At 42.8% G+C, this 12,917-nt stretch overlaps 1 protein-coding gene across 6 annotated transcripts in view; it reads left to right on the top strand.

The window, feature by feature from the left end:
• The window catches only part of DYSF (dysferlin), a 456,891-nt gene that overhangs the window by 320,474 nt on the left and 123,500 nt on the right, over positions 1-12,917 (top strand). For all 6 annotated transcript variants that reach the window (XM_068274344.1, XM_068274325.1, XM_068274335.1 and 3 more), the window contains one exon: positions 6,688-6,761. In XM_068274344.1, the coding sequence (XP_068130445.1) occupies positions 6,688-6,761 (74 nt within the window). The remainder of the gene's footprint in view (positions 1-6,687; positions 6,762-12,917) is intronic.

The raw sequence follows: 12,917 nt of genomic DNA, 5'->3' as shown, positions 1-12,917 counted from the left end.
TCGGTGTTCCCAGCATTAGGTATCAGTTAATGTCAGCATTTGGTATTGGATGAGATTTGAGTTAGGATGAGTGGAAGAGGTGTGGAGGGTTTAGTTGGGGGGGGGGGGGGGGAGCGTTGTTGGGTTAGGCTTTGGAAGGTGGAGGGTTCTGTGCGAGAGTTGGGTTAGGTTTATTTAGCTGCAGTAAAATATCTGTAACCGTTGCCAACATTTTTCTAAGGGCAATTATCGCTTTAATATAGTCGAATATCTGTAAATGTTGCCGATATTCCACTATCAGTCATATCCCGAAATTCACATTTTCTGACGCTTTTATTTCACGTGTGCCTCAGCAATGCCTTCGTTGTGTAGTAACTCGACTATTTTTGTTCCTGTTGAAGAGATTTAATAATCCACCGAATGCCCACCGATAGTGAAATGCACTGTATCAGTCTTATGGTGCCGTACAGGGTACAATGACAACGTTTGATTTTTCCATTTATTCGACCACAACGATTGAATAGAGTGAAAATCGAAAATAATCTTTTTTTTTCAATCAAGAAAAAATGAACAATTATTTTGTTTTTTTCAATAAAAATCTGATCAAACATGTTGGAAAAATCTGGGTGATTGTGAAATTGTATAGTGTATGGTAGGTTGTATAAGAAAATACTATTAGATAAAACAAACTTTTTCTTCATATTTGACCATTTTTCTCAGATTTTCGGAAAAATCCAAAGTTTGTGTTTGGTACCACAAAAAGAACTTAAAAAAACAAATATTTGACCAAGCGGAATAATTGATCAAATTTCTCTGATCGAATAATAAGTGAAACAATGGTACCATGTGTGGGCACCGTAAGATCCATCTAGCCTTTTAAAGAGGAGCTGTCAGCCATAATATCTCAGAAAAAAACACATATATAAGTAGATAAATACTTGCTCTACGTATATAACATATGTATTGCACTGTCCACGTTTTGATTTTAGTGATTTTTCTACAGTAAAAAAAGAGAAAATCCTTCTTAGAATTTCCTATTTTAACTGTGGCTATTTTGAAGCCAATCCTGATGTCATTTCCTCCCTTACTCTCCTCTGCCTCATTGTGTATGCATTGCTCGCCCTCCACTATAGAAAGTGCATTGCCTCAGCATGAGAAATATTGGCCAATCAGAGAGGAACAGTGTGGGAGGGGAAAACAGGAGGGAAAGAGGCTTCAGCCAATCAGGCTGCATTAGTTAAGTCTGAGGGGAAATAGAGAAGCAAAAAAGGACAACCCAGCATGCCCTGCAACTTCCTTTGTGTGTACCACATTTTGTGTGTACCAAATAAGAGTCGGGTAAACTGGGGAATGATCATTTATCAACAAGAAAAGTAATAGAGATTTTAAAGAGAACCCGAGGTGGGAATTACTTTTACTATTGGGGCACAGAGGCTGGTTGTGCGCACTAAGACCAGCCTCTGTTGCCCCATCGTGTGCCTCCATGTCCCCCCTGCTCGCCGCTATACCCCCCGCATTGCTGGCGACACGCAGCGTGTCGCCAGCTCAATGTTTACCTTGCGCTGTCAGTCAGCGCTGCTCCCCTGCCTCCTCCGCATCGGCGCACCCGCCCGTGTCCCTTCCCTCCCGCTGATAGGAGGGAAGTGACGCGGCGGGTGGCGCCGATGCGGAGGAGGCGGGGGAGCGGCGCTGACTGACAGCGCAAGGTAAACATTGAGCTGGCGACACAGCCAGCAATGCGGGGGGTATAGCGGCGAGCAGGGGGGACATGGAGGCACACGATGGGGCAACAGAGGCTGGTCTTAGTGCGCACAACCAGCCTCTGTGCCCCAATAGTAAAAGTAATTCCCACCTCGGGTTCTCTTTAAGAGGGAGCAGGCTGGTGTTGTATTTTGTACTGGTTGAACTCGATGGACGTATGTCTTTTTTCAACCAAAATAACTATGTAACTATGTAACTTTTGGATTGCCTGGTTAGCATCCTTATTACTTGTTTACCAGATAAAAATAAATAATTGATTTTTGATTGTATGCCCGACAGTTACTCTTTAAGAGGGCAGGATTGTCGTCCTTCTCATGCTTCTCCATGTCTCGAGCCATGTCTTAGGCAATGTTAGTTTTTTGAGTAAGCAGCACCCCAGTAGCCGACACCTCCGCCCCCTTTTTATGACCTATAATGTGTTTCATACAGGGAAGGTGACGTGTGACGTGGGGTCTGCCACTGATGGATGGATAGGGGAGTATGATGGTTGGCACGTCGTACTCGCAGCGTTTGTTCTTTACTTTGGTCTCCGGCCAGGCTTTACAAGTCTGGCCCCTTTTCTACATCCTCGCGGGCACTTTTTATTCTATTTAATGTAACACTCAGCTCGTCACCTTCCCTGCAGGGAGAATAATTGGCATTTCTTTTCTGCTCATACAATTCTGTGTATTCAGTTTTCCTCCTCCAATGAGCAATGTGACCATGAGAGGTGGAAGGTGGACTTGCTCGACCTTCTGTCATAAACACGTCAAGTCTCTGGATTACTGTGTGAATGCCGAGGTGTCTGCGTGTTAAAGGACAAATACAGGGCATCCTGTGATGGCAACTAGACATGATCGTGATTGCAAATTTTACCAAAACAACCGTTCGCGGCGAGCTCTATTGACTTTAAAAGGAACCCGAGCTGTGAGACCGATAGAAGCTGCCATATTTATTTCCTTTTAAACAATACCAGTTATTTGGCTGTCCTGATGATCTTTCTGGTCAGGAAGGTCTAAATCACACACTTGAAACAAACATCAGCCAAACTTGTCAGATTTGTCATAGACACCTGATCTGCATGCTTGTTCAGGTTCTATGGGTAAAAGTATTAGAGGCAGAGGATCAGCAGGACAGCCAGGCAATGAGCATTATTTAAATGAAAAAAAAACATGGCAGCCTCCATGTATCTCTCACTTCAAGTTCCCTTTATTGGCAGTCTAATAACTTAAAGAGACACTGAAGCGAAAAAAATATGATATATATAATTACTAGAAGATTAGTAGCAAAGAAAATATTCTCATATTTTTATTTTCAGGTATAAAGTGTTTTTTCTAACATTGCATCATTCTCTAATATGTGCAGATTACACAACACTCAGCATTTTAAATGATTTCACAGAGCAGGCTGTGAACTATTGACCTGTCCTCTGGCAGAGAAAAAGAAAATCCTTGACTGACAGTTGAGATAACAAGCTTCAGAACTAAGAGCTCTCTGCGACTTTGAAAGTCGGAGAGCTCAGTGAAGCTGTTTTGCATAGATAACTGGAGTTTCTTAACTCTTCCTGTACTGGAAACAACATTAGACCTGTGTCTCTGCTCCTAATGCTTTATTTCTTAGCACACATACACATTTAACACATACAAATCATTACATCATAATTTTTTTTTCGCTTCAGTGTCTCTTTAAGAGGTTAATAGCACAGCCAGGCATGAGCTCCAGGGGAAATCTGAATGAGTTTCATTCGGATTACATTAAGATAATTAGTGCAGCTGAGCGGGTGGCTGACGGGGGGTTAAACTCACCCAGAAGCCATCTTCTTTAACCTGTCCCACGGTGCGACCCATTCGCGTTCTCGTGACTACCGTACTACCTCCTTCCGGGTTGAAGAAGGAAGCGTAGTAGTCACGTGACGCGGCATGGGTCGCACCGTGGGACAGGTTAAAGAAGATGGCTTCTGGGTGAGTTTAACCCCCCGTCAGCCACCCGCTCAGCTGAACTAATTATCTGGATAAAATCCAAATGAAACTCATTCAGATTTCATCCAGAGCTCATCCCTGAGCAAAGCCCCCATACATGCTAGAGTCACCAAGTTAGCAGGGTATAAACAGTGGGAACAAGATATTTTTTTATTTATTTATTTTTTTTCAAAAAGATCTTGTAGTTTTTGAGAAAATCGATTTTGAATACTTCTTAGAAAAATGTTTTTAAAGACAGCAAAATGACCTCATGCAGCAGAGTTCAGAATGTCACTGCTCTGAGGCTTGATCTACTTAGTCTAGCAGCAAGTCCAGGGCTGGGAATGGGATTGACGTGTGCAGCACTAGTTGTCGGACGTCGAGGCAGAGATTGATGCATGCAGCGTTCTCCGACCTTCATCAGGAATCGAGGGCATATGGGTCTGGATCATTTCCGAGGATATTGTCGTGGGAGTAATAAAAGATAAGTATTTATGGTTAATTAAGAGCAGTAAAGTACTTTTTTCATGGTTATGTTTTTATTTCATGTTAACTCTTTGTGGAAATGAGTTAGGCGTACGTTAGTACCCCTATACTCATTTCACCTGCGGAGGGGGCTGGAATCTGGAGGTCCCCGTCTGCTTAAAGAGACTTCCAGATGCCACCATGAACCCCCCACTCAGGGCATCGATGCCCCCACCTCCTCCAGTGGAGAAGAGCCCCTTGTCCATGGACTGGACAAGGGCTCTGGGGGAGAGGAAAAGGCTTGGCCATCCCCCTCCTGTAATCTCATTCTCCATTTACAATGTGGCAAATGCTATTTGGCGATCTATACAGTGGCACGTTGGCTGTGAGCAGAGGAGTCTGCAGAAACGTTTATGGAGGTGCACACCGCAAAAAATTGGGCGTGGCATCAGTCAAAATTTCCGCCGGCTACAACCTCCGGGGTCAGGTGGGTGATGACAAGCGCAGCCCAGTAAGAGGGTTGATCTCACAGGTCACTACAATGCAGTTAGGGATGGTAGGGAATGCCAATTCTGTGTCACTTTAAAGTGAACCTCCGGACTACAAATGTACTCAGCAGCACCGAAAAGGCTTGGTGTTTCTTTAACAGTTTCACAGCATCAGAACTTTGTTTTTCTTACCAACCAATCATTTTTAGCTGCATTTTTAGCTAAGCTCTACCAATCAAAGAACACTACCCGGGATTTTTTTCCCTGATGCTGTGCAAAGCATGATGGGACTTACTATGTTGTTATTCACGTTGCCTAGCAACTGGGAGGGGTGATGATCAGCACACAGGACAGTTGGATTTGTGTCTCATGCTCCGTCACCTCCTTTCAACCAAAAGATGGCTGCTCTCATGAAATCAAACATTTGCCTTTTCTTTTAAAACAGGGTGGGTAAGAGATTATATTACCTATCTATTTTAAATAACATAACTAATGTAACGTAATGACTGTATGTTTGTTTAGGCTGAAGTTCCTCTTTAAGAATTTTCATCAAGGGGATTTTACATTAGGCAAACTCTTTACTCAAGTTATATTCAGTAAAATTCATCTTTAAAGTGACACTGAAGCGATACAATGAATTGGGTAGTGCAGATAATAAATAGAACATCAGTAGCAAAGAAAAGACTCTCATATTTTTATTTTCAGTTATATAGCTTTTTTTTATTTCATAGCATTGCATCATTCTGTCATATTTGAAGTTTACAAACCACACACTGTATTTTATACTATGAGAGAGAGCAGAGCTAATGCTTCTTTGAACTCCCTGCAATAAAATCTTATCTGAAGCTGTGCCTCACTGTTCTTTGATGTATAAGTGTTTCAGAAAACAGCACTGTAGTGGACCCAAGTTGGTTCGAAGAGAAGTTTTTTTGCATAGATAACAACTGAAGTTTCTTAACTCTTCCTGTACTGCAAACACTATGAGACTCATATCTTGTGCTACTAATGTACTATTTCTTAGCTGTACTACACATACAATTCATTATATCATAAGTTTATTTTTACTTTAGATTCTCTTTAAAGTGAACCTCCGGACTAAAAATCGACTCGGCAGCACTGAAAAGGCTTGGTGTTTCTTTAACAGTTTCACAGCATTAGAACTTTGTTTCTCTTATAAAAGCCTCATTTTTAGCTGCACAGAAGAAAACTGCCCGGGCTTTTTTCCCCTGATGCTGTGCAAAGCATGATGGGATTTCTGATGTTGTTGCTCTCGTTCTGCTGTTTTGGTGCAATTTTTTTTTTTACATTTTGAATTTGACATTTGAAGCCTAGCGTGTGCAGCTGGGAGGGGTAATCAGGACACAGGACAGTTGGAACTGTGTCTCCTGCTCCCTGTCACCTCCTTTCAACCAAAAAGATGGCTGCTGCCATGACAAAGATGGCAGCCCCCATGAATCACAAACATTTGCCTGTTCTTTTAAAACAGGGTGGGTAAGAGATTATATTACCTATCTATTCTAATGAACATAACTAATGTAACTTAATGACAGTATGTTTGTTTAGGCTGAAGTTCCCCTCTAAAATTCTTACAATAAAAAGCATACCATTCTATTCCTTATGTTCTCCTGGGCCTTTCTGTGCTGTTTCTGCCTCTCCCTGCTGCAATCCTGGTTTGTAATGAACAGTTTTAGGCAGTGTTTACAAACAAAAGACTTGGCTTTTAACCAGAGTATGATAGGCTGAGAACAGCTTACTGTGTGACTCATGCAGAGCTTGGAGAGGGTGTGTAAAGCTTCTGCCAATGACAAGCAGTGCTGCACATTCCACACATTCCAGCCTCAGCCGACAGAGGAAAGAAGATGAGATTTATTACAGAGACAGTGCAACTAGAAAAGGCGGCAGTATGCCAGAGCACATTAGAACAGGTATAGGAACTTATAGGATAGAAGAAATAAGGCTAAAAATTTTGTTACAGAGTCTCTTTAAATAACTAAAAAACAAAAAAGCTATATACCTGTAATCAGTGATATTTATCTTGGTGTGATCTTTCTTTTCAGATGATGTCAGTGTCACCCCACGGGACGATGTCCTCATTGATATAGATGACAAAGAGCCTCTGATACCGAGTCAGGTGAGGCCAGGAGTCTTATGTTAGTTATTTTTGTGTATTTATCTTATTAAGGCAATTCATTCATTACTTGTTTAACTTTAAGAGAAACTCCAGTGTATAGTAATGTAATAAAAAAGTGCTTCATTTTTACAATAATTATGTATAAATGATTTAGTCAGTGTTTGCCCATTGTATAATCTTTCCTCACCCTAATTGACATTCTGACATTAATCACATGGTGACATTTTTATTGCTAGCAGGTGATGTCACTGGAAGGAGATGCTGCTTGCTTTTTTTGGCAGTTGGAAACAGCTGTTATTTCCCACAATGCAACGAGGTTCACAGACAGGAAACTGCCAGGACCATGGTCCTCACAGTTTCCTGTGGGAGGTGTTTCACCACAATATCAGCCATACAGACCACCTGATGATCCGTCTGTGAAAAGGAATAGATTTCTCAGCTACTGATTAGGATGAGTTTCAATTTTTGGTCACGGTTTCTCTTTAAACACAAACATTATCTGTACTTTGTCTTTTTTACTCAAAACTGAACAAAAAACGAATTCTCAAGGCAGTCACGTTAATTAGTGTAAATTGTTAATATTACCTTTATTGGGATTCAACCATTCAGATTTAAAAAAAACATTGTGGAGCTCTGGAGGTCTGAAGCCTGTATGGAGAGGTGCATAGTTGCAATCTGTGCACCTCTCCATACAGGCTTCAGACCCCCAGGGTCTTGTTTCCTTTCAGCAGACTGAGGTTTTATAATCGCTCTCCTCCTACTTCCTCTGATCTACAAGTCCTGCTCTACTTGTAGATTCATGGGTTCTACTGAGAAAAGTAGTCTGGCAACTATTGCTTTTCCTAATTGGTTACACCTGATAACCCAGCACACCAGCTGAACCCAGTGAGGAGAGTTAAAACCGCTGTACTGTAGCATCAACCACGTTTGGTCCATGAGCCATGGTTACCTATTGCTTTTATACACTGTTAATATTCAGTTATCATCTTGATTGTTTTTATAAATGTTCCATTTTGTATTTTGTTTACAACCAACATTCGGCTTATTTCAAAATGCAGTAGAGTCTCTGTTATTCGGCAGCGACAGGGATCGGCTGTTGCCACACAAGTGGGCTTTCTGGTTGCTAGAAAACTCAATGTTAAAAATAGGCCCAGCTAACACAGTACTATACCCCACTCTGTATACATACCATGAACTCCGTATTAACTGTCAAATACAGTACTTAAAAGTACTTTAACCTTGGGGGGGGGGCCGTGGATCCCACTCTGCACAGCGGAGCCCACAAACAACCTAAGAAGTTGGCCTTCTCCACTGTGATTACTGCCGGGAATTTGTGCTGGTTGGTTGAGACTGCTGGTTAGTTGAGTTCTGGATAACCGGGGCTCTACTGAGTTGTCCTTCCACCTGATATTCTTTTTTTAATATATTATCTTTGTATTCGATTTTAAAGCAAATTAGATAATATACAATTCCACCTGATATTCTGACATCTGCCGCTCTTTGCAAGTTATTTGAGCTCTCCAGCGCTACACTTGGGGCACCATTGCGTTCTCTCATTTAACATTTAAGTCCTTATCAATGGAAATTACAGTTCATTTCTCACAGATTTTAAGATCTTTTAGTTTACCTAAAATGGAAACACATTCACCGGAAACCTTTCCCCAAGATTCAAAATTGTTATTTTATTGTGTGAAAAATCGGTTTTATCTCCAATATGCTTTGACAAGACAAATAACATTTATATCGCACTTTTCTCCTGCCAGACTCAAAGCGCCAGCGCTGCAACTACTAGGGTGCGCTCCATAGGCAGTAGCAGTGTTAGTGAGTCTTGCCTAAGGACTCCTTACTGAATAGGTGCTGGCTTACTGAACAGGAAGAGATTTGAGCCCAGCTTGCCTGTGTCAGGGGCAGAGCCCTTACCCAGTACACTATCCAGCCGCTGCATGGTTTGGTTCAGAGGCAGAATAGGATTCTGGGAAATGGGGAACACCAGGGGTGTGACCCAGGTGTAGGGGGCGCCCTGAGTTCATGTGTACATTGGGCTCCTGATCCCGGTGGTGTTGGAAGCTGTAAAGTTGATCCTGTGGGTGATGCTGATAATTTGTGTTATTCTGCACTGTGGATTAGCAGCCGACCTCACAATGAGCCCTTCACCACTTCACTGGGTCGCCGTGCATCGCTATGGATTTCTGCAAATTCCACATGTAGGCAGCCACTTCGCCCCGTGGTTACCTCTTTCCGGGTCCTCGGCTTTTGTGGTCACCGTTTAATGTGAATTCCCAAACACGTGCCAAAGGCGGCCGGCTGGAGCCTGGGCTCTGCCAGGAAATCTATAATGAGCATTAAGCTTCCCCCAATGCCCTCTCCGCAACCTCCCGCCTAACACGGGATCCCGAGCGAAAACCACCACTAAATATAGACCTGCTCACAAGGCTTACCTGAGGGGTAATGCAAGGGGTTCAGATATATGGAGAGGTACATTAGCTTTCATGCAACTTTGCTTCAGTGGAAAAAAATAACAATCCTTACCCAGTCATCTACATTATACACACTGCAAGTACTTTGTAGGACCACTCCAGCCAAAAAAAAGTAAGCAGTTAAAGTCTGACAGAACTGACAGGTTTTGGACTAGTCCATTTCCTCATGGGGGATTCTCAGTTTATAGTTTTCAGCAGCATTTCCTGAATGGCAGTTGCTAAGGCTAACTGCCATTAGAGAGGCTGGCTAGTATCTTACTGTTTTGGCAGTCAGACTTTAGCAATTGCCAATAAGGAAATGCTTTTGAAAGCAAAGAAAATCCTGAGAATCCCCCATGAGGAGATGGACCAGTCCAAAACCTGTCGGTTCTGTCAGATTTTAACCGCTTGCTTTTTTCACTGGAGTGGTCCTTTAAAAGCTTGCATGACACAGACACACCTGTTGCGGCAAGGGACGTGTCCAAGCCCCTTTTAACTGCAAGTATACACTTTGCTTTAACTACTTTCTGAGGGAAGGTATTACATCTTATCCACCATTACTGTGAAGAACCTTTTTCTAAATAGGTGGTAAATTCTCCTTTCCTCCATACGCAGTTTGTCATTTTGTCCTTTGTACAGCCCAAAACATAAAAGCACATTGGCCACGTTTGTTTATTCTTCTTGGATATATTTTCTGTATACAGGTAGACTTACAAATGCCCGACTTACGAACGACCCGCCGATACGAAAGGCATGGATTCAGTGATTCTGTGGAAACAAGTCAATTTTTTTTTTCAAATTTTGGACTTGTAGTTTTTAAGAAAATCGATTTTAAAAGATTCAAAGAAAAAATGGCTTTTAAACTTATATAAGAAGGAACAGGGGGCAGAGGTGACACAGAGGGGGACACTAGAGGCACAGGGGGGCACATAGGAGGTACAGGGGACAGAGATGGCACAGTTTTCTGACTTAAAAACAGATTCAGGTTAAGAACGAACCTACAGTCTCTATCTTGTTCGTTAACCGGGGACTACCTGTATATATTAGGTCACCTCTTAGTCGTCTTGGTCACCTCTTAGCTAAATAAGTCCAGTTTGTGTAACCTTGCTTTGTCAGACCTTCTACCACTTTGTTTATTATTGTTTAGTTACCTGTCTTTGTACCTGTTTAGTAAGTCAATGTCATATCTATAGTGTGGTGCCCAATTCTGGTCACCCCTTACCCAAGTATGACACAGCAGCAGGAGTACAGTGGCCCCACAGCTTGTCAGGGACTTTGTTGCACAGTCTTATGTCCACAGCTGCTTGTGACTGAGTGACCACACGTGGAGTGATCCATAGACTGGCCGCAAACTGGGACACGCTCATGTAACAGTCTCTCTTAGGAACCGGAATCAGAACCACCTTTATTGGCCGAGTACGAAGAGTGTCATTCCTGGAATTATTTGTGGTTCACATGGCAGTAGAGTAAGACATAACGACGATAATAAAGCAAATGGCATACATAACATAGACAGCAAGTGAGACAAATAAATACAATGAGACTGGCTAAAGTGATGTGAGCATACATCAGAGCTTAGGGCAGGCTGAGCCACCGAGGTACTAGGAAGTACAGAGCGGGCTGCTCGAAATTAGCTATCCAAGGGACTATGGTGCCACAAGCTGGGGGTGTTAAGCTGGGCAGATAAAATGTTGAGCTGCCATTGAACTGGAGTGCCGCTGGAGGGCGTGTCCAGCAGGGGGACTGGAGTTTAGCAGGAGGACTGCTTGGGGGAAGAAGGCGGAGGGGGTGCTTCCTGAAGTGCACATCCAGTTCCGCAGTCTAAACTGCATTGAGGACGAGGTTGTTATTCTTGCACCAACTGCAGATTCTCTCGATCTCGCTGCGATGGTCGTGCTCTCCATCAGTGTTGCTCGGATACCCCTTATGCACGGATCCGAGTGCCTCCGTTTTTATTGGTGCCGCATCCGGATCACCCGTGGATGCGACCCGTATTTTTGTTATGCATAACCGGCCCGACCCGTCTTTTCTGCGGCTACGCACGACTACCATACACGGCCGTGATCCGGATATTTTTATGCGTACATGTATGCCTGCAAGCGTAAAAATGTACGTATGAAAAGAGTGAAGATACTTTATGCGTACATACATGTCTGCATCCGTAAAAATGTATGTGTCTAAAGAGATAGTGTATGCGTCCTTATTTTCCCGTATGCGTAACAATGCGCTTGGATGTGATCCGGATACTGTATGCGTGCATATATACATGTATGCCTCCCCTCCTGTGATTGGTTGCCTGCGTCAGGGGCCTCTGATTGGCCCAGTGACATCTTTTGAAAACATCCGCAATCATAGCCGCATCACAGCCGTGATTACGGACCGCGACCCGTATTTTTTTACGCATGCCGTGATCCGGATTTGACGCGATGCCGTGATCCATGCGGATCACAGCATGCGGATCACGGCCTTCGTGTTGCGTACAAATGGCCGTGAATCATGCGTACCCGTGATCACAACCATCGGTGATAGCAACACTGCTCTCCATTGCTGCCGATGAGTTTGATAATAGTATCATTTGCAAACTTAATGACTTTAAAGGACAACCGAGGTGACATGTGACATGATAAGATAGACATGTGTATGTATAGTGCCTAGCACACAAATAACTATGCTGTGTTCCTTTTTTTTCTTTCTCTTCCTGAAAGAGTTAAACATCAGGTATGCAAGTGACAGTTCCTGTCCGGGTCAGACTGGGTCAGACTAGTATAACTCTCATTGATAAGTAATTACAGCCATAAAACACTTTTCTGTCAGTAAATGGCTTCTGAGAGCATAAAGGAGATAAAAAGGGTCAATAATTCATAGATTTTAGCTCTGGCATACTTCAATGACGGTGTCATTGAGCAGAGAGAATTAAACCGCAAAAACTTAAAAACTAGATTTAAATATAAAATAAAACTGTGTGATATCTAGAAAAGTAATTTTTAGGAGAAGGATAGGATAGATGGAATTGTTTTTCTCATCGGTTTATTTTGATGAGGTACGGTTTGTTGGTGTACAGTGAGAACAGGAGTGGGGACAAAACACACCCTTGCGGTACTCCTGTTTTGGTATTTCTCACGCCGGAGAGGTAGTTACCAAGCTTAACCTGTTGCTATATGTTGAAGAGAAGGTCCTTGACCCCTACGTCTCTGAGCTGCGCAAGGTTGTCAATCAGATCGTTTGGAATGCAGAGCTGAAGTCTGTGGAATAACAATGTTACACGCTTCCATGTAAGCAAGCTAAAATAATGCTCTCCTGCTATTCCCTGGAATATACAGAGCTGAACTGAAGTGTTTGCCTTCTTCTCAGAAGCATTGGAGTTTCACTTTTAGAGGCTAGCAAAAAAGTTTCTGTACTTCAGCTAACATCTGGAAATATGCCTGAAGAAGGGGACTAGATCCCAGAAAGCTTGCATTATTTAACTCTTATCAGTTAGCCATTAAAAGATATTATTTTTTTACAAAATGTTGTTTTTTCTACCTATATACTTTTAGAGGCTGTGATTTGTACACTGTGTTTCTTCCCTTTGAGGATGGCAGCTCTCTCGTGTGCCCTGCCAATGACACATTTCCTGCTGGGTCCACAGAAGGTCTCATTACAGGAAAGTCGGGGAGACGGGGAGACCCTCTGGTTGGTCGAGGAGAGGGCAGCGTAACCT

The sequence above is a fragment of the Hyperolius riggenbachi genome, chromosome 1, assembly GCF_040937935.1.
Source record: "Hyperolius riggenbachi isolate aHypRig1 chromosome 1, aHypRig1.pri, whole genome shotgun sequence".
In the NCBI taxonomy this organism is placed as follows: Eukaryota; Metazoa; Chordata; class Amphibia; order Anura; family Hyperoliidae; genus Hyperolius; species Hyperolius riggenbachi.
Note: the sequence above shows the minus strand (reverse complement) of the source record. Positions and strands in the feature narration are given on the sequence as shown.